This window comes from Chelonia mydas, chromosome 13 (assembly GCF_015237465.2).
Source record: "Chelonia mydas isolate rCheMyd1 chromosome 13, rCheMyd1.pri.v2, whole genome shotgun sequence".
NCBI lineage: Eukaryota > Metazoa > Chordata > Testudines > Cheloniidae > Chelonia > Chelonia mydas.
In genome coordinates, this window is record NC_051253.2 from 1,736,801 (window position 1) to 1,756,228 (window position 19,428).

At 56.1% G+C, this 19,428-nt stretch overlaps 1 protein-coding gene across 2 annotated transcripts; it reads left to right on the forward strand.

The window, feature by feature from the left end:
• Positions 1–1,366: 1,366 nt before the first annotated feature.
• On the forward strand, positions 1,367–18,870 carry BPI (bactericidal permeability increasing protein). Of its 2 annotated transcripts, XM_007071004.4 has the most exons (15): positions 1,368–1,603; positions 4,286–4,400; positions 5,330–5,458; positions 6,422–6,577; positions 7,187–7,250; positions 9,781–9,844; positions 10,393–10,484; positions 11,049–11,225; positions 12,103–12,162; positions 12,479–12,646; positions 13,133–13,200; positions 15,172–15,214; positions 16,299–16,362; positions 16,890–16,966; positions 18,793–18,870. In XM_007071004.4, the coding sequence occupies exons 1-15, from the start codon at positions 1,489–1,491 to the stop codon at positions 18,829–18,831; spliced, it is 1,431 nt and encodes a 476-aa protein (XP_007071066.2). In that variant the 5' UTR covers positions 1,368–1,488; the 3' UTR covers positions 18,832–18,870. The 2 variants fall into 2 exon arrangements, with proteins under 2 accessions (XP_037771950.1, XP_007071066.2); XM_037916022.2 differs by lacking the exon at positions 6,422–6,577 and having other exon boundaries at positions 1,367–1,603.
• The last annotated feature ends 558 nt before the right edge of the window (positions 18,871–19,428 follow it).

Genomic DNA, 19,428 nt, shown 5'->3' on the forward strand with positions numbered 1-19,428 from the left:
AAAAGGGGCAGTGCTCTCTGCATTTATAAAGCAGCCTCCCCGTGGGCGGATAATACACCTCTCCCAGGTCAAGGGCAGGCAGGATGTGGAGCCAGCCAGAGGAGTCCATCCCTCGGAGGCAGTGAGCAGGAAGTGACATATTTTAATGAGCTCTCGCTACCCAGGCTGTTGGCCCAGTCCCACGGAACCCTGCAGCTTCTCCCGGGACCTCCGCTTGGAAGATTTATGCAGGAACCTTTGGGGCAGAAAAGCACAAGGCAGGGCGACACTTGTGGGGACTGCGGGGTGCGGGCTCACCGGGCTGGGGCACCCATGCAGCTAGCTCCAGCGCAAGAAGCGAGTGCAAGTCTGTGATGAAGATGGACCTTACCAGCCTGGCTGCAGAACGGCACTGAAGGCCTGGCATCCCGGGCCCCGACCGGCTTCCTGCACAGACGCGTGCAGTGAATGTGGCTGCTCGCTGGCCTAGCCAGGGTGCAGAGGGGGTAAAAGAGCGACAGACTTAACTCCCCGGACTGGCCCATGCCATCCACCAGTGCTCACTCCGTGCTGACTGGGCCACCTCACAGAACTCTTACTGGCCACGACTGGTTGGTGAGGCCATTGGCTACTGGAGCTGGGGCCAGGAGGAGCTTGCTGAGACTGTGAAAAGGAGAAAGCTGCAGGAGGAGAGAAATAATTGGGAAAAGCTGCTCCCAGCCAGGGGACTTGACAAGATGTAAATTGCTCCTCACGAGCGAGAAAATGCCCAGAGAAACCTCTAGTGAAAGCAGCACCTAGCAGGTCCCTGCGGAGATATAAACTCCTCCATCCTGCTCCCTGCCCTCTGTCAATGGAGCAAAAGTGGAATGGGCAAAATACAGTGCAAGAAAGCAATCAGATCCAAGCCCCGGCTGAATCCCGGAGCCTGCTCCAGGAGCCAGCAAGGCGCTTGTTCTCGTTGGCAGGGCAGTGAGGAGGCATTCGAGGTTGGCATGGCGCTGAAGGCAAAGTCCTTGCCTCTCCTTTCCCCCGACCCACCCCGGTATCCATGGAGACCCTTCCAGCTGCATTCCTGTGGCGTGCAGGGCTGCTGTCAGCAGGTGTCTGTTCGTGGAGCCGGGCGTCACCCCCACTGCAAGAGCCCAGCAGCAACTCTCAAAGTGAGGAGTGAGCGATCCCCAGGCCAGGGAGCAAAAAGCACAAGTGCCCCGAGCAGCCCTGTCCCCTGGGGTGTGGCCCAGCCCCAGCCCACCCCAACCCAGCCCCAGCCCCAGCCCCAGGAGGAGGAACCTAGAGCGGGACATGGCTGAGAATTGTGCAAGTGGGGACTCGACCCCCAGAGGAATGTGAAAGCAACTTCCTGCTTTCTTGGCACCCATTCTCAGTTCCCTTTTCCACCCTGCTATAAACACGCCGGTTATAGCAGCAGGATCGGAGGGGAGCATCGGCCAGCAGCCAGCTCAGCACGTCTTGGTGGCTGGACGGTACCTCCGCACTCCTGTGAGGATGGCAACGCGTCACCTGGCCCTGGCTGCCTCGGTGCTGGCCATCTGCATGGTGCTCACCAGGGCCACTAAACCCGGCTTTGTGGCCAGAATCACTGTTAAAGGCCTGGACTACGGTAGGTTCCCAGTCTAATTTGTGTCTGTCTCACACCGAGCCTGGCGAGGGGGGCCAGGTGAGCAGCTACCCAAAATGCATTGTAAGGAGGGTACGATAGGAACCAGTCGGCCAGTGGGATGGACATGACATGCAGGTGCTAGTCACGGCTGTGAGGATGGGTCCCAGGACCGTGTGGAGTGGCCTGTTCCCATTCTGGGGCAGTCTCTGGAATGGGCCTTTTCATGGCAATGTCTCCCTGTGAAGGCAGGGAAGGAAACCTGGCAACCCCATTAGGGCACTCGGAACTTGCATCTCTCCGGGCGTCTTCTCTGTGGGGCGCATGGTGGTTACATGGGCAGCATCCTCCCTGCATTCTCTCTGCGTGTGGCGGGAAGTGAGTGCGCTCTGCAACCCGGCTTGGAGGGATCTTTGGGGCTGGGGACCCCTCCCTGTCTCCCTTTGGCCCCCAGCTCTTGCCCCGTGTACTTCCCATCCTGGCAGCGCATGGGGCTGGTTAGCTGGCGAGGTGTCTCCCACAGTATTCTTGTCAGCAAGTTAAGGAAGTATGGGCTGGATGAATGCACTATAAGGTGGGTAGAAAGCTGGCTAGATTGTCGGGCTCAACGGGTAGTGATCAATGGCTCCATGTCTAGTTGGCAGCCGGTGTCAAGTGGAGTGCCCCAGGGGTCGGTCCTGGGGCCGGTTTTGTTCAATATCTTCATAAATGATCTGGAGGATGGTGTGGATTGCACTCTCAGCAAATTTGCGGATGATACTAAACTGGGAGGAGTGGTAGATACGCTGGAGGGGAGGGATAGGATACAGAAGGACCTAGACAAATTGGAGGATTGGGCCAAAAGAAATCTGATGAGGTTCAATAAGGATAAGTGCAGGGTCCTACACTTAGGATGGAAGAGTCCAATGCACCGCTACAGACTAGGGACCGAATGGCTAGGCAGCAGTTCTGCGGAAAAGGACCTAGGGGTGACAGTGGACGAGAAGCTGGATATGAGTCAGCAGTGTGCCCTTGTTGCCAAGAAGGCCAATGGCATTTTGGGATGTATAAGTAGGGGCATAGCGAGCAGATCGAGGGACGTGATCGTTCCCCTCTATTCGACACTGGTGAGGCCTCATCTGGAGTACTGTGTCCAGTTTTGGGCCCCACACTACAAGAAGGATGTGGATAAATTGGAGAGAGTCCAGCGAAGGGCAACAAAAATGATTAGGGATCTAGAGCACATGACTTATGAGGAGAGGCTGAGGGAGCTGGGATTGTTTAGTCTGCAGAAGAGAAGAATGAGGGGGGATTTGATAGCTGCTTTCAACTACCTGAAAGGGGGTTCCAAAGAGGATGGCTCTAGACTGTTCTCAATGGTAGCAGATGACAGAACGAGGAGTAATGGTCTCAAGTTGCAATGGGGGAGGTTTAGATTGGATATTAGGAAAAACTTTTTCACTAAGAGGGTGGTGAAACACTGGAATGCGTTACCTAGGGAGGTGGTAGAATCTCCTTCCTTAGAGGTTTTTAAGGTCAGGCTTGACAAAGCCCTGGCTGGGATGATTTAACTGGGACTTGGTCCTGCTTCGAGCAGGGGGTTGGACTAGATGACCTTCTGGGGTCCCTTCCAACCCTGATATTCTATGATTCTATGATTCCTTCAGTGCATGACACCAGCTCCCGAAGCGCAGAGAGACTCACCCAGGTCAATGAGCTCCCAGGCTGAGATGAGTCCGTCACTGAAGTGAAATCACAGAACAAGCTCTTATGCAGCCCTGTTATGGATTGAACAAGACGCAATTCCTCCCTCCCCACCCCCCAAGAGCTATCTGGAGAGCAGGAAGTGCCTTTCCCTCCCAGCTAGAGCCAGGGGCTGTCTACACTGCAGTCAGAGGCGTGATTGCAGCTCGCACTAGCGTTAGTCTAGGTCACGTGGCTAGACATAGCACACGCCGGCACAGAGCCTGGTGCAGGCTGTACCAGCCCGCCGGAAAGCCGGGTACGCGCTCATGTCGCTAACCCAGGCCAGGGCCACGCGGCCGCACCTTCGCTGCTGTTTTTAGCCGCACTAGCTAAATTCAAGCTAGAGCAAGCAGCAGTCCCAGCTCCGGTTGCAGGGGACACACACCTGTGCTGACCTCAGGAGAACCCTGGGCCCATCCCACCCGGCTCGGCTGTGCCTTGTGCAGTGCTCTGCGCTGTCACAGTGAGTGCAGCGTGCGAGCACGCAGATCTGGGGCCTCTTTGACACCAGCGTTCCCCCTGCTTTGCACTGGTGTAAATGACGGCCCAGAGTACAGGGCTGTGAAGAATGAGGCTCACTAGCATCCATGAGGAGCTGGAATTCATGCACGTTTTGGCATGCAGCCCACTTCCTGGATTCCCTTCCCCTTGGCAGCCGTGCAGCCTGCCCTGTGCCAATTGTCCACCTTGCTGTTGCCTTCCCCCATGGGTCCAGGTTAATCAATGTCACTTAGTGCAGCCCAGGCTGTAATGTTAGGGTTCTTTCTCGCAATCTGAGGCTTCGCACTAATAATCACACGTGGGATGGAAACCAGCTCCCTTCACTTACTGAATCAGCAGGTAAGTTACTAACTGGTTGTTCCTTTTGACACTTTCCTCGTGTGATGGCAAATATGCCAGGGCTGTATCCAGCTGGCTCGCAAAGGGCCAGCCTGTGACGTGCGCTTTGTGTCCCTGCAGCTCGTCAGGAGGGCATCGCTGCCCTGCAGAAGGAATTAGCCAAGCTGAAGCTGCCAGACTTCTCGGGGTCCTTTAAAGTCAAGGTCTTAGGGAAGGTGCGCTACACATTCTACAGGTGAGACCTTGGGGCTTCCGCGTGCAGCCGTCCCCCGCTCCCAGTACGAGCTCTGAGTGCAAGCTGTGGGGCAGAGTCCTTCCCAGGGTGGGGCGTGTCCCCGAGGGCCATTCCTCTCCCGCCGGAGAGCCGGTGCAAGAGGGTTCAATAAGGTGGAGCAAGAGCTCCTAATGGAAAGTGAATTGCCGTGGTTCTGCCAAACCCGTTTATCCAGACCTCCCAGCCGGAGCCAGGTAGTATGTGACTTGGAGCCCAGGCACTCAAGGTTGGGATGGTGTTTGTGCAAAATCGGACCAATGGGTTTTGCCAAAAAGAAAACCTACCCCCAGCCCAGTTTGTCATAGAATCATAGAATCATAGAATCATAGAATATCAGGGTTGGAAGGGACCTCAGGAGGTCATCTAGTCCAACCCCCTGCTCAAAGCAGGACCAATCCCCAATCAAATCATCCCAGCCAAGGCTTTGTCCCTGCCTGATTCCACAGCTAGCCCTTCCCTGGGGAGCAGAGCCCACCGACTAGAGCTCCCAACGCTGCTGGGATGACGTCTCCTTTCAGGAGACCGCGAATAAGCCCACCCCCACCCCCAGCCCGTCTGACACAAGCAGGTTCCTGGGATGGCAAAAGCACTTTGTGGCTCTCTCCCAGGAGCGAGGTCACCTTGCTACGCTGAGAGAACGGCGGTGGCTGGCAGAGTGTTGTGTTCACAGAAGGGGGCTTAGCCCCAGGGGTACAGCCCCTTCTTGTGCCTCAGTCTGTCTGGGAGGGGTCACTCGCAAGGGAGGAAAGGAGTTTGTTCACCCTGACCTGCTCGGCCCTCGGCCCCGTGCGACCAGCAGTGCTGGTGGCTGTGGGGACATGGAGGCCTGTGCTCAGGGTTTTCCTGGGGAAGCTCTGGTTTCCTGCTGAGAGAATTTCTCTCTCTTGCAGTCTGAACCTTCGCAGTTTCCAGTTGCCGAGTTCGCAGATTGCCCTGATCCCCAACGTGGGCCTGAAGGTCTCCATTGCCAACGCCTTTGCCCAGCTGACGGGGAAGTGGAAGGTGAAGAAGAGATTTCTGTAAGCGCCGTCCGGCTCTGTGCACCCTTTGTGTCCCAAAACGGCCCCATCTCTTTTATCTCCCCTCCCCGACCCCCTGCGCCCACACATACACACACACACTTGTTTTTCCTTGTCATTTCCTGCCCCACTAACTTGTTTCCCACGTGTAGGGGGCTGAGTCTCCTCTCATACTAGTTTTACACCAGTGCTGCCCCATTGACATCAGTGGGGTTACTCTGGCTTTACACTAGCGTAAGCGAGAGAAGGATCAGGCCCATCATCCACAGAGAGGCAGGCCCCAACACCCACCCATGGGTGGGGGTCACCCATAGGGCCTGTCTCCCTGGCGTGAGCATTCACAGTGATGGTTGGAGGGCAGTACCCAAGCCCAGCTTCTCATTTCCGGAGGGCAGCATTCTCGCAGTGCTGGGCAGGGGGCTGTGTTCTTCTCTGGATCTCCTCCAGAGTCACTCCTACAGCCCTCGTAGGCTCTGGCCTCTGACACAGCCTGGCCTTTGCACTTCAGCCCTGGGTGATCCGTCGAGGGGCTCGGTCGCGTGGCTCCGGGGGGAAGAGCCATGGGGATGAGTGTGGAGGGAATTTCTTGCTGTGTTCTCCCCCCCCTGCCTCTTTAGAAATAGCTAGTAGGTGACATGGGGCAGCCTCGAGCTGATACTCTGAGCTGGTTAGTCGGAAGCACTGGAGAATATCCTGCAGTGAGCCTCCATCCTGGGCATGGAACCAGTGGCCTTACAGGTTATTTCCCACTCTCTAATTCCTGCTATACTGATGGACAAAGGAAACCTCAGGGTGACTGCGTATCCCGAATATTGCTCCAGCCTCAGGGATGTTCCTCGTGAATAATCAGTGCTCCAGGGATTAACATACAAGCCCTTTCCACCAGCATATGGCGTGTGCAGGGGTTTTCGGAGAGCCCCTGCCTGCAAATGCAATCTCTTCTGCTTCTTCCTTTCCCGTTAGCAGGGACAGGGGTTCATTTGACCTGAAGGTCGAGGGTCTCTCTATCTCTGTTGGTCTGAAGCTGGGCAGCGACGCCTCTGGGAGACCCACCATTACCACCTCGGAGTGTGGAACCCACATCTCCAACGTTCGGGTGCACATTTCGGGCAGGTTTGGGTATGTAACTGCCCTTAATTGTCATGGCTTGGGGGTCATGTTGATTAGCCCATCTTCTACAGGGGCCTCCAGGTATATAAATTACCTTCAGCCCATCTCTGCTGCGCCCATTGGTCTGTAAGCAGCACTGCCGGCCCTTCCAATTCTGCCTTCCTTCACAAAATGCTAGCGGAGTAAACTGAGTCCTGAAGTAATTGGCCCAGAGGCCCTGTAGCTGCACAGAGAGGCTAATTAAGGAAAAGCTCTGATACTGCCCAGGAGATTGGTTGGTCAAAGACGAATTTAATAAATAAAGATACAGAACCAAATCATGAGCTAATGAATTATCTTGTACCAGGTCTGAATTTGGCCCACGGTGTTGTCCCTTTAGGAGACATGTTTTCAGCCCATCTCTAAATTTGGGTGAACACATTTTACAAGCCTATCTGCAAATGCAGCCATTGTATTAAAACAAAGCAAAGCAGCCAAGATTTGAATCCAAACCATCCTGGGACAACATGCCCAGCGGTCACACACCTCTCCAGCGTCGCCCCTTTCCAAGGAAACACTCCTCCGATATCCTCCCATGGGCAGGAGCATGACTTGATCGCACTGTGTTTTTCTCCATAGCTGGCTGTACAATCTCTTTCACAAGAAGATTGAGTCCAGCTTCAGGAGGACCATGGAGGGCAAGGTACGATATGCTAGGAGCACAGAGTACCAACTCTTGATAGTGACCCCTCTTCCGCTGTCCAGCTCTCCTGCGGCACTGACACGATTTCCAAATGGCCTGTGTCCACACGCTCTTGCTCTCAGGCGAGAGCTCGGGGCGCGGGGGGTGTCCTGGAGCTTGAGTTCTTGGGGAGAGGTGTGCGGTACAGAGATCAGTGCTGCAAAGTATCGTGAAAAAACACATAAACTGCAGTCACCTCGGCAGTGCACAGTTCTTACGGAATTCTAAACTTGCAACATTTGCCGATGCCTAATATCATTGGTCTCGATTAACAAAGACTTTTCTTTTCCCGGGGTCGTTAATTAGATCGCATGCTTCAGCCAAGCTCAGATCAAAAGACAGAGCCCACTGAGAGCGAGGCTTTCAACGGCCTGTCACTCGTAGAGATTTTTAGGAGCTTTGGGGTAGAAATTCTCATTGCTGGATTGACAGTCATTTACTGGCTTATTTGAATGGGACGCAGTGGCAACACCCGGGTACCTACAGCACAGTACAACAGCCTACCCTCAGGAAATCTGCACCAAGACATGGAAACAAGCTGTTAGAAATAATTGCTACATGGCTAACTGGCCCGACTTGCTACAGCTCTTGATGTGAACCTCATTCAGGAAGGAGGCAGTTGGAGAACAGGGAAAAGTCCATTTATATAATAGATTTAAAATGCTGGACTGATTGTATTGAGCTACTTTTAGTGCCATCTAGTGGCTTTTTAAGGGCCATCTGGAAGCCCTTGGAGCAGATGGGCTGGCATTTGAAGCAAAGCCCAGGCCTATCAGAGAGGTGCTTCTGTTTAAGGCTTTTGTCTCCTGCCTCTCTGGAGGGGACACTGCTGGGGAACATTGGAGACGGGGTGAGAATCTCTCTCAGTAACTCCCCTTCTGCTCCTTTTGCAGCACATCAGGGTCTCCGTCACCACATGCCAGAAACTTCCCGTAGGCAGAGGCCTAGCCCCCCCTGCTCTATAGCGCCGGTTCCCATGTTCCCTGGCTAATCTGCTCATGCCTGTCCCAAGGAAGTCACGGAGATGCTTTGTTTCCCCTCCTTAGAACAGGGGGTGCATCCCGTCTCTCACCCTAACTCCCCGCACCCCCCAGCTCCCCGTCTGTCTCAGGGACTTGCCCACACCCTGCAGAGCTGAACCTCCGCTGCTTTACCTCTCTCCCCTTCCCACGCTCCGCTGCGCTGGCTCCCCCTTGACACACTCTGTGCACTAGGAGGGTGTGTGCATGCACAAGGGCTGTTATATGACTCAGCCCACAACAAACCTTTCCCATTTCCCCATCAGTCTCAGGCCAGGTTTTGGCGCTCCAGGGCCCTGCGTGGATGTGTCCTGTCTCTGCACAGCGGGGGGAAGGAACACACCTTCCCGTTCACAAGCTGTACAGCAGAGAGGAGGGAAAAGAACTGGTTTGACAACTAACAGGCGTGAGCGTGAGCTGATCACATGATGGATAATGGGAACCCGTGGACTAGAATAGTAACCGGGCAGCTCCTGCCTCCTACCTCTCGAGGGAATTCCCCCCTTGTGCTCAGCTCTTTGTTTTCTGGTTACCACGCCCCTGTCTTCTGAAGCACTGGCTATTGCTCTTGGCCACTGCTGCAGGCCAGAGGCCAGACTGGAAAGACCAATGGTCCGATCCAGCGCGGCGGTTTCTGGGTCCTTACGGGAAATGGGACTGGAGAAGATCCCCTGCAGGTATTCCAGTGCATTGGCAGGGTTATTCCCTGCAGTCCATTTCCAACCATGCTGTACACGCTGGTTCAGTCTCCCAGTAACACTGAAGTGGCATTTCTGCCGAGCCCCTGGAGCTGGGCGAGGAGAGTCAATAGCGTGCTGTCGCTGAGAGCACAGAGCCCTTTGGGTTTCATCATCACGCTCCATCGAGCTGTTTCTCTCCCCCTCCCCAGGCAAGGCTGAATTAGCCCTTTCTGGTTGCCTGGGTAGGCTAAAAACTTGGCTACCCAGCCTGGCTTACCCAGGAGCAGTAAGTTAAAGACACCTCCGCCCCCCATGTGCTGCCTGGGGCATGAGTGCTGCATTTGGTGAACAGCCAAACTTCCAGTCTGCTGGTGGAGCTTTGGACATAGAGGTCCAGTGATCAGAGCTCATCCAGAGCAGGCTGGATTCCACGTACGTATTCTCCAACATGTCCAGTCTAGAACATAGAACTGGGACTTGGGTCACAAGCGAGACCCTTTTCAAAGGAGCTCAACTCAGCCACTAGGCTGTGCTTGGAGTTGTTTGCATGAGCAAATATTTGCGCACACAGCCCACCCCCCCATGATGCATGCATGTTGGGCAGTCAGCCAGACCGCTGCCTCGTTTGCAGGCAGAAATGTCACTTGCGTGTGCAAACGCAGGCTTTTGCATAAGTAAAAAAGTTGTGCAACATTGCAGAAACTGAGAGGCGGTTTGAGGACTTGCCACTCGGTGTGTGACTCAGACAGAGCTGCTGGCCAGTCACCAAGGGGTCACCTCTGTTTTCCACAGGTCTGCGAAGCAGTGACCAGCTTTGTCACCACCAAGCTGCAGCCCTATCTCCAGACTCTGCCAGGTACAACACGATGATGGCTTTGGATTTTTACAAGTCTTTCCCCTAGGCCAGGCACATGCCATGGGACACTGTTTTTCACCCCGCATTTAGCCTCTGGCCCACACTGAGGGCCATGGGGCACCACATCACCCCAAAGGGACCGTGTGAGCTGCCTGGTGGAGGCTGTCCCCCTCTGTACGTAGTCAGCTGCTCTCAGGACAGGAGGGTGCAAAGCCCTGCCTCCTCCCTGCAGCCTCTGGGGAGCATGGCGGGACCAGGCCCAGGGCTCTCCAGGGGTTGGGACTGCAGGTGTCCTTAGCAGAAAGGACCCAGCTTGACTCTCCGGGCTGAGGGCTAGTTCCCAGAGCTGGTAGCTACAGAAAAATGCCACTTTGCTCTGAACTGAGCTGAGGGAGAATAAACCTGGCTCCCTAACTCCCTATGCCACTGGTAACTCCTCACTGGCTTGCTGCTCTGTGAGTCCCAGCTAGAGAGCGGGAACAGCTCACCCCCCAGTGATTTCCACTGGCATCTCAGCCCATCGGGTTTGTGTCTCTCCTGTTCTGTAGTCACAGCAAAGATAGACAAGGTGGCTGGGATTGATTACTCCCTGGTTGCACCTCCCACGGCAACAGCCCAGTCTCTGGATGTGAATCTGAAGGTGAGATGGGAACTGAGGGGGACACACAACCCTGGGGGGATCAGTGAAGAATATATGTACGTTTCATTAGCATTTCTGCCTAGCGAGGGCCTGGAGCATCAACTACCAGGTGCCAGAGCATCCTAGGAGCTAGGGGCTGAAACTCAGGCCTCATTGATTCTGTTCCCAGATCTGCCACTGACTCTCAGTGTGGAATTGTGACCACTGGCAAGTCACTTAACCTCTCTGTGCCTCCAGTGACTTAGCTGCAGCTAAAAGTGGGTAAAATGACTAAAATGCAATCCACCCCTCTCTGGTGTCATGTACAGGGCACTTGAGCTCCTTCCCATGACAAGCTCCAGGCCATTCCAAAACATTAGCATTCTTTATATTGATCCAGTCCCAGGTTATTTTTAACATGCTCTGGTGCGAGTGCAGGGTGGGGAGAGCGGTGGGTAGACCCGGTTTTTATTTTCTTCCTCTGAACGCTTTGCTCCCAAGCTGGGTCAGTGAAAACCAAGTGAATTCCAGCTCCCCCTGTTCTCCCCTCCCCCAGGCATCATTCTTTCTTTCCTTCCTCACTAGGGTGAATTTTTTTCCCTGGCCCATCGCTCTGCCGTCCCCTTTGCTCCTCCCATAATGGCCTTCCCCGTGGATCATGACCGCATGGTTTACTTCGCAGCCTCCAGTTACTTCTTCAACACAGCTGGCTTTGTGTACCACACGGCCGGGGTCCTGCTCTTTGAGATCACTGATGCCATGGTAAGGGGTTGTGGGACTCAGGAGACCTGGGTTCCATTCCCATCTCAACCACAAGCTTCCTTGGGCATGTCGCTGAGTCTCTCCGGCCCATCTGTGAAATGGTTGAATCACCCTACTGCATGGGGTGAGGGTGAGATCAATCCATTGAGGACTGCATGGCGCTCAGACGCTGGTGGTGAGGGCCATATGAGTACAAGATGGGTAGGGGCAGGGGTGCTGGGGTGAGTCAGTGGGGGATGTTTTCTCTCTCATCGGGCACCACATGTGTGTTTGCAGTCATCCCCTGACAGGGTAAAAGGCAAGATCTCACGTGGACCCGCCCTTCGAGGCAGATCCCACCTTGCTGCTGGCAGACATGGGGTTGAGAGCTCGTCTCACCACTCAGGGAGGGTCCCACAAACCCTGGGCTATGGCTGCTGGAGAAGGAGGTGGGGTGGTTAGTCACAGTTCCTGGGCTAATGGCACTCCTGAGCCCATCCACTTTCAGGCCTTGGGCTGCGACCGCCCTCAGGATGGATGCAGGCAATTCTCTCACTCTCAGACGGGGCCCTGGGCATCAGCTGTGGTCACCTCTGCAGGTCTTAATTCCAGCATGACAGGCCTATCATAAACATGCCACTCCCAGTGGAGTTCGATCAGACAGGAAAGTCTAATAACCCACCTCAGCTGTAGCGTCACTTTCCCTGACTGACCAGGTCACGTACCAGGTTCATACCAGGCCCGGCTTTACACAGCAGTAGGCTTAGGTTATTGAGGATGACGGAGGTGGGTTTGGTGGCTGATTTTGCCTCCGGCTCTTCCGCTTGTCATTCCATACGGCAGGTCATTGCTCCGTTGAATTGACCCTCCGGCACCATTTGTGTTTCTCCTGCCACAGATTCCGAAGGAGTTTAAATTCCATTTGAACACCTCCACTTTTTCAGCCTTCATTCCCCAGGTACGTGTCCTGCTCCCCTGAGAGAGCGTCGGTGCTGAGCCAGCTACCGGCCTGCCACTCACAAACGACTGGGCACCGTGGTTTGCTGGGGGTGGCCTCAGGAAAGGGGTGTTCAGGAAAGACATGTTTGGAAATGGTGAGGTGGGCACGCTGCTCGCTGGGGCGATGGTCACAGGAGGAACATGATGTGTTGTTAGATTAAAGGCTGCATCAGATTCCATTTCTCAGGGACTTTGCTTTATCACGGTACCGAGCTTGTGCAAATCTGTCGTCACCTTCCCCGGTGCTGACTGGCTCTCCTCTGCTCCGTCCCCAGCTGGAAAAGATGTACCCAGACAAGCTGATGAAGCTCAGGATTAAAACCTCTTCTCCTCCGTTCCTGACCATCGCACCTGGGAACTTGTCGCTTACGCCTGTTGTGGATATCCAAGCATACGTTATCCTACCCAACTCCTCCTTTGTCCCCATCTTCCTCCTCAGCGTGGTAAGTCTGGGCATGGCTTATGGATATTGGCCCTGGGTGGAGAGACCTTAGTGCGGTCGCCCTACTGATGGTAGAGGAGGGATCTGGCATATGGACCTGGAATAGCTGCTAGCTCTGCTAAGCGCATATCCCTGTGTCTCCCCCTCTAGCGAGCTGACTGCTGCTGGGATCGGCTGGGACTGGATTTGCCATGAGCTGGGCCCCATCCCTTTGCCAAGTGCAGCAACCCTACTGCATTCCTCCAGCAGGAGAGGAGAGGGACCCCTCACATAACCTGCCTGTCTGCCTTTCCCAGCACAGCCGCTCTGGCCTCCTCCCTGGGCCAGCGTGGCTCCAAGTGCTGTCAGCAAGGTGACAGTGCAGGCTGTGCCCAGCCCTTCCCCTGCAGGAGCCAGATCTCTCTCCTGGCTCCCCGATGCCAGGGAAGGGCCTTTGCATTCACAGTCCCAGTCTCACGGGAACTGACGTCACTTCTCCTATTCCTAGACCAGCAGCGTTTCAGTCAAGCTTATGGTGACCTCTGCCGAGATAGGTGGGACCCTGGAGCTTGGCAGGTAGGAGCCACAGCGAGGGTCGGGGGTGGGGGTGGAGGGGAGTTCAACCTTTGTCCTTCCCTGCTAAGCCGCCGTCAGGTCATAAGATGCTCTTAAAGGCTTGATAGAGAGCAGGGCGTCTCTGAGAGCAGCGTGGATCCTGGGGAATGGCTCTGCCAGAGGATACGGCTAAACTTTCTGCAGGGCCCAGGAGGTGTCGGAGTTTCCATTCTGGGGGTGAGGGCAGGGAGAGGGTGAGAAGGAGACTGAGAAGCATCCCAGAGCTGCCAGACTCCCTGCTGGCTAGTGGGCTAGCTGTGGCCATGGCCTTATTGGTGGGGTAAATGCAGCCCTTGTGTAAGCTACATTGGCGTCAGGCCAGTTGCACTGGCTTGCATATGAGCTGAATTTGGTCCTGTACCTGCCGGTGAAGGCCAGGGGTCACAGAGGGCGGGGGAGTGACGAAGCTGGGATGAAAGCTGTGGGATTCAAATTCCCAGCTCCCCTGGTATGTGACCTTCACTCCTCCCAGCGTGCCTGGGCATTACAGCACACACAACACTGAGTATCACAGTGCACTGCCAGCCCCGGCCGCCCCACAGTACCCGAGTATCACCACAGCACCCGAGTATCCCTGCCCAGGGCCCGCCCCCGGCCGCCCCACAGTACCCGAGTATCACCACAGCGCCCGAGTATCACTGCCCAGGGCCCGCCTCCAGCTGCCCCACAGTACCCGAGTATCACCACAGCGCCCGAGTATCACTGCCCAGGGCCCGCCTCCAGCCGCCCCACAGTACCCGAGTATCACTGCCCAGGGCCCGCCCCCAGCCGCCCCCCAGTACCCGAATATCACCACAGTGCCCGAGTATCACTGCCCAGGGCCTGCCCCCGGCCGCCCCACAGTACCCGAGTATCACCACAGTACCTGAGTATCACTGCCCAGGGCCTGCCTCCGGCCACCCCACAGTACCTGAGTATCACCACAGTACCCGAGTATCCCTGCCCAGGGCCTGCCCCCGGCTGCCCCACAGTACCCGAGTATCACCACAGTACCTGAGTATCACTGCCCAGGGCCTGCCTCCGGCCGCTCCACAGTACCTGAGTATCACCACAGTACCCGAGTATCACTGCCCAGGGCCCGCCCCCGGCCGCCCCCCCAGTACCCGAGTATCACTGCCCAGGGCCCACCCCCGGCCGCCCCACAGTACCCGAGTATCACCACACTACCCGAGTATCACTGCCCAGGGCCCGCCCCCAGCTGCCCCACAGTACCCGAGTATCACCACTGTGTCCGAGTATCACTGCCCAGGGCCCGCCTCCGGCCGCCCCCCCAGTACCCGAATATCACTGCCCAGGGCCCACCTCCGGCCGCCCCCCAGTACCCGAGTATCACCACAGCACCCGAGTATCCCTGCCCAGGGCCTGCCCCCGGCCGCCCCCCCAGTACCCGAGTATCCCTGCCCAGGGCCCACCCCTGGCCGCCCCACAGTACCCGAGTATCCCTGCCCAGGGCCCACCCCCGGCCGCCCCACAGTACCCGAGTATCCCTGCTCAGGGCCCGCCTCCGGCCGCCCCCCCAGTACCCGAGTATCACTGCCCAGGGCCTGCCTCCGGCTGCCCCACAGTACCCGAGTATCACCACAGCACCCGAGTATCACTGCCCAGGGCCCGCCCCCGGCCGCCCCACAGTGCCCGAGTATCACTGCCCAGGGCCTGCCTTTGGCTGCACCACAGTACCCCAGTACCACACCCTGAACCCAAGCCAGCCATGCCCATCACTGCCCAGGGCCTGCTCCTGGCCGCACTCCAGTGCCTGCTGCTATCACAGAGGGACGGCAGCGCTCTGCTTGGCAGCCATTCCACTCTCTTTGAAGGCCGGGCTGGCTGCGGGTGGGGTTCAGACGTGAGCCCCCTCCTGGGGCCGAGGCCTGACAGTAGAGCTCCCTACGCGAGGGTGCGACGGACGTGCCAAGTCTCTGTGTTTTTCCGCAGGCTGCAGCTGTCACTGAAGCACTCGGACGTCGGCCCTTTCTCTGTGAGTTCTCCTTGGAGGGACTTCACACCAGAAGTCACCCAGGCTCTGCTTGGAGGAGCTGCTGGGCTTGATTCACACCTCTGGGTGTGCCCCCAAGGGAGGGCTCCCGGGGGAGGGGAGATGGCGCCCCATTGCCTCCATTCTGTGGGGGTGCCGCCGGGCCCGGGCAGCTGTAAGTTCCAGCCAGGGCGCAAGAGGAGCTGCACCGCTGGGGCTCGTCTCATCTCCCAGCACGCTCTGGACTCCATCGTTGCTTCAGAGGTGCCCCCCACCCCTGTCCCCGGGAAGTAGGGTTGCCAGTGGCTGGTGCATTGTGACTCCCTTCCAGCCACCGGGGGTCACAAGCTGGGCTCGCCAGCAGGAAGACTCCAGCCCGATCTAAAGCGGTGAGGTGATGTCCGCGCTGCGCCCCTCCTCCACCTGCTGTGTCAGCGCTTCTGGGAAACTTCCGCAGGCCCGTCCCTTCCTCCTCCCTTCAGCACCAGGAATGCGTGCGTGTGTCTACACTGCACCCTAAGCCCAGGCTGGCACTCAGGTTTCAGCCCCCCTTCCATCAGCAAGCACTCAGGACCCGGGTCCTAGGACCCTGCTAGGGGACTGGGTCCCCTTCTGGGACCCCTCTGGGGCTCGGGTCAAAGCCCTGTCATTTTGCAGTGTGGATGGAGGTCAAGCTGCAGGCCTGAGTCAGACGGTCTGCGTAGTGCAGTGTGGATGCGTTAGCCCAGCTGGGAGACCCCGGTGCAGTAATCACAAGCCCAGGGTTACAGGGCAGTGCGGTTGCTCAACATGGGCTTGGAAACACTGAGTCCCCCAGCCCAGCCAGGCTTAGCGTGCAGTATAGACATGCCGCCTGCGACCCAGGAGCCCGTGCACCCCCACCGGGCCTGCCTATGGGCCCGGGGACGATGCTTCCCTAGCCCAGGGTGTTGCAGTCTGTTGGACTCGGTTAGGCCCCTGTGTGTCGTCTCCTTGGTTCAAGCAGATTCTTACCTGAGTTCCTGGCCCCCTAACGTACAGCCACCCCCTCTCCCATACCTCCTCTGCTGCCAGCTGCAGAGGGTTACACTCTTCATTGCATCCCCAGGTGCAGCTGCTGCAGGCACTCATGAACTTCTATGGCTCCAGCATCCTGATCCCACGCATTAACGGTGAGGGGCTGGCGGGTCCAAGGGTATCTGTATCAGACCACAGCCCTGACACCTCACTTATCAACAGTGGGCAGAAGCTGCTCAGGGCAGAGGAGACCTAGATCCCGGAGCTTCCACCAGCATCCTGGGCCTGCTGCACACACAGGGTGGGGGGCTGGATAGAGTCCATCTCGGAGCGGTGACATGCAGAGAAGAGAACACAGTGGAAAGAATGTGAACGGCGCACGTCGTAATGCCTTCCAGATCCCGTCTCCCTAACGTGCTGCTTCTCGTTCTGCAGCTCGCAGGGCCAGAGCACTGGGACTGGCGCCTGTGTGTGTGTGCAGGGGCAGAGCGGCATGCGAGAAGTCTCCCCGCTTAGGCAGCTGCTGGGGGGGCTCCCAGCTCCTTCCCCCAGGGAGCAGGGTGCTAACATGGGGGCAGGGCTGGGTAGGTGTGAGTCGATGGTGCCCGGTTCGCTGCACAACCCCACAGCGACTCTGATTGTTCTGCCCCACCATTGTTCTCATGAATGTTTTATTTTGCAGCGCTACTCAGGGAGGGCTTCCCTCTCCCACTGCCGGCTCGCGTCCAGCTCTCCAACCTCGTCATACAGCCCCGCCAGGTCAGTGAACACAATCCCCTGTGCTGGGCAAAGGGACACCTGGGCAATAATTTGGGGCAACAACTAATGCCAACGGCGGGACGGATCAGAGTGAGGAGCAGGGTGTGCGCCATGCCTGGAGCAACCACCACTGGATACCTTAGTATAGGGCCAGGGAAGGGCAGGGGAAGGCGAGGTGGCCTAATAAACCCTTTTCATCACTAGTGAAGCTCTTGCGGGGGATGAGTAGGGCGGGAGAGGGAAGGAAGGGGTCTCTGAGCTGACACCCAGGTTGGTGGAAGCGCTGGGAGGAGGAGAGGTGCCGTTCACAGGCAGGGGAACAGGCAGGAATCGCCCTGATTAGTTGGTGCTAGCTGGCAGGGAGAAGCTGGTCTGTACTAAGGGAGGAGAATGAGGAGAAGTTCCCAGACAGGATAGATCATGAGTCCAAGTGTCAGTGGTCAAGCAACACACAGACTCCATGGGAGCCCAGGTTCATATAAAGCCCTCTGTCTACCCAAGGTACATCCCTGGATTTCCTTGGGATTTACTGGGAGTGGGTGGACGGGGGTGGGAAGTGTCTCTCAGACAAGAACTTAGGAACTGAGCTGGTCTCAGCCCTGAGCGTCAGGGTCCAGATTTTCACAATTGCACGAGTATAGTTGCACACCAATCCCAGAACTGAACGTTCAGAGTCAGCATGCAAATGTACATGTGGTTTTGTGTTTTCTGAAAATCTGGTCTTAAATTTCACACCGCTCTCAATCATAGAATAGAATATCAGGGTTGGAAGGGATCTCAGGAGGTTCTAGTCCAATCCCCTGCTCAAAGCAGGTCCAATCCCCAACTAAATCATCCCAGCCAGGGCTTTGTCAAGCCTGACCTTAAAAACGAGACCCTGAAAGAAACGACAGATATGAAAAGACAACGTTCCTCTTTCCCCTGAGCAGCACCTGGCCTTGTGAATGGATAACAGGCTCCCACCTTTCCTCTTTGCCTGCACCGCACCCATCCTCATGCCCAGAGAGGGCTCCAGATTCTCTCCTTCCCCCAGCAATTCACTGCTACCAAAGCTGTTTGTCCAGGAGTAAAAAACATGTGATTTGTCTCCAAAGAAATTTATAAAGAGCAGAGATTTGCTGTGACTTTTGGCCCTAAATTCCCCCCATCTTCACCACCACTAACACACAGTCTTGCGATGTGCTATGTGTGGGTTTTCTATTGGGTCGCATCCTTCCCTGTCCCCACCCCCAGGTTAGCAGTGGCTGCATTCCGGTGGCTTTGGGTGCACATACAGGGCTCAAGCCAATGCACACTGAAATCAGCGCAAGGAGTCCTGTTAATTTCAACGGGGCTTGGATCGAGCCCAGACCTTGTGAAGTAGTTGGGATCCCTCAGCATGAGAGGAACTAAGGAATTGTAACATGTTAAGGAACTGAGTCCATTGGGTGTTGGCCAGGCACGTTTGTAAAGCTCTTCCAAAGCAAAGCAGCATGAGACTGTCGGTGCCTGTGACTATTGCAGCACGTCCAGCCTAGGGCGAAGGAGTAAAGTGCCAATGACAGAAACAGAGAAACAGCTGCTCACACAATGCTGAATAAATATAAACTTGGGAACAATAGCTGGGGAGAAACATGGATTTCCCTCTGATGTGAAGCCAACTCACACTCTTCATGGCCTGCGGCGTGCACCATACACACATGCTTACCGGCTTGCTGCTCTAATTAGAGTACGTATTCCCTGATTAAAGAGAGCCCGGCATTTACCGCCGTATGCAGGTGGGCTCTGCTGTTCTGTGACCAAAGAAAAGGCTTTGCCAGTGGCTTACATCATGATCTCTCTCCTAGAACTTCCTGCTGTTTGGAGCAGATGTTCGTTACATATAGAGACGCTGAGGACGAGACGCTGAAAGAAACGACTGATACGAAAAGACAACGTTCCTCTTTCCCCTGAGCAGCACCTGGCCTTGTGAATTGATAACAGGCTCCCACCTTTCCTCTTTGCCTGCACCGCACCCATCCTCATGCCCAGAGAGGGCTCCAGATTCTCTCCTTCCCTCAGCAATTCACTGCTACCAAAGCTGTTTGTCCAGGAGTAAAAAACATGTGATTTGTCTCCAAAGAAATTCCTCCCCTGCCTGCTCAATCTGGATCACTGGGCACTGGATAGACAGAGGAGCAGCATGAGCATTTGAACAAAAAGAAAAACCAAGCAAACGAGCTTCCCTTCCACAGACTTTGACCAATGTACATGGCAGAGGGGCATTGCTGGCACATGACGGCCAACGTATCATCAAGGATCTACAACCTATCCTGAAGGACGACCCATCACTCTCACAGATCTTGGGAGACAGGCCAGTCCTTGCTTACAGACAGCCCCCCAACCTGAAGCAAATACTCACCAGCAACCACACACCACACAACAGAACCACTAACCCAGGAACCTATCCTTGCAACAAAGCCTGTTGCCAACTGTGGCCACAT